Genomic DNA, 1,278 nt, shown 5'->3' with positions numbered 1-1,278 from the left:
TAAATTACTATTATTTTGTCAGGTATTTTGACTTCATAGACACACAACTTCACACAGATATGCACAATACCTTCAATGTCCTATTAACTTTTTGATAACAAAATCTGAATCTAAGATATTTCTTAATATTGCCATTATCGTAAGACTAGAATAACATACATGTCAACAGAAAACCAAGCTCTGAATACTTCACACTTCGATCTGGCAGAAGGAGAACATTCTGATTATCACTGATTCGGCAAAACACGTGTCATCTCATAACGCCTTCTAAGAATCAGCGTTTGATAACTGATAATAATTCAAGGCACATAATAAGTGATGAGAACAAAGAACAACAACAAGACCCGTGACTCTTAGGAAGAGGCTGCGGGGTGGTTGGGCGTGGTGAAGGTGCAGAAGGTGTCGTAGAAGTACTCAGGGAGGTGCGTGTTGATGAATACCTTGAGGCGGCAGGCAGCGTCCATGGGCATATAGCGGGCACGGGGAGAGGCGTGGGTGAGGGCACCAGTCATGGCCTCCACCACGGCGCTCACGTCACGGCACTGTGCAAGGGGGGACAGAGTGACATGATGTGTTATGGTGCTATGTTATGTGTTTGTACTATATGTACGAGTATGTACTCTATGTATGTGAAGATACAAAAAAGTACCTTAAATATGGAGCCACAAAACAATAGGCAATATAAAAAGTTAAGATAGATAGATAGATAGACAGACAGACAGACAGACAGACAGACAGACAGACAAGTATACTTGACAGATAGAAAGATACATACATAAACAGAGAGAGAGAGAAAGAGAGAGAGAGAGAGAGAGAGAGAGAGAGAGAGAGAGAGAGAGAGAGAGAGAGAGAGAGAGGGGGAGGAAGGTGGAAGAAACGTACCCCGATGTGGGCATAGGTGAGCAGGTTCTCCACGGTAGCATCAAAGTACTTCTGTGTGTAAGCTTCCCGCACCCCCTGGCTCATCCCGTCCCACATCGCCTTTCCGTGCGCCCTTACGTTGTCGTTCGCCAAGATGTTCGTGGCTGTGAGAAGAGAGAGAAAGATGGGATACCGCACCATATTTTGAAACACTTTTGTGCCTCATCACTACATTCAAAAGGCCTTAGTAGAAGTTACACTGGTTTCTAAGTTTTTTTTTTGTTTATGGTTCTAGTGACAGATTTACGAGATTTCTACATTTTTAACGGAAGAAACACTGCTGAGAATACAACTGATCATCTTTGTGGCCTTTGAAAATAGTCATGGTGAGAAAGCAAAGCGTTTCAGATACGGAGC

At 43.2% G+C, this 1,278-nt stretch overlaps 1 protein-coding gene across 1 annotated transcript in view; it reads right to left on the bottom strand.

Annotated features, from left to right (window-relative positions):
- LOC135104041 (D-beta-hydroxybutyrate dehydrogenase, mitochondrial-like) overlaps positions 1-1,278 on the bottom strand; it is a 12,681-nt gene continuing 11,403 nt past the window's right edge. The window contains exons 8-9 of the mRNA XM_064010919.1: positions 883-1,025; positions 1-542 (exon numbers count right to left, since the gene is read on the bottom strand). Coding sequence (XP_063866989.1) covers positions 354-542; positions 883-1,025 — 332 coding nt within the window. The 3' untranslated portion in view covers positions 1-353. The remainder of the gene's footprint in view (positions 543-882; positions 1,026-1,278) is intronic.

Source organism: Scylla paramamosain, chromosome 1 (genome assembly GCF_035594125.1).
Source record: "Scylla paramamosain isolate STU-SP2022 chromosome 1, ASM3559412v1, whole genome shotgun sequence".
Taxonomy (NCBI): domain Eukaryota; kingdom Metazoa; phylum Arthropoda; class Malacostraca; order Decapoda; family Portunidae; genus Scylla; species Scylla paramamosain.
The sequence above is the reverse complement of the archived record's forward strand: the minus strand, read 5'-3'. Positions and strand labels throughout refer to the sequence as shown.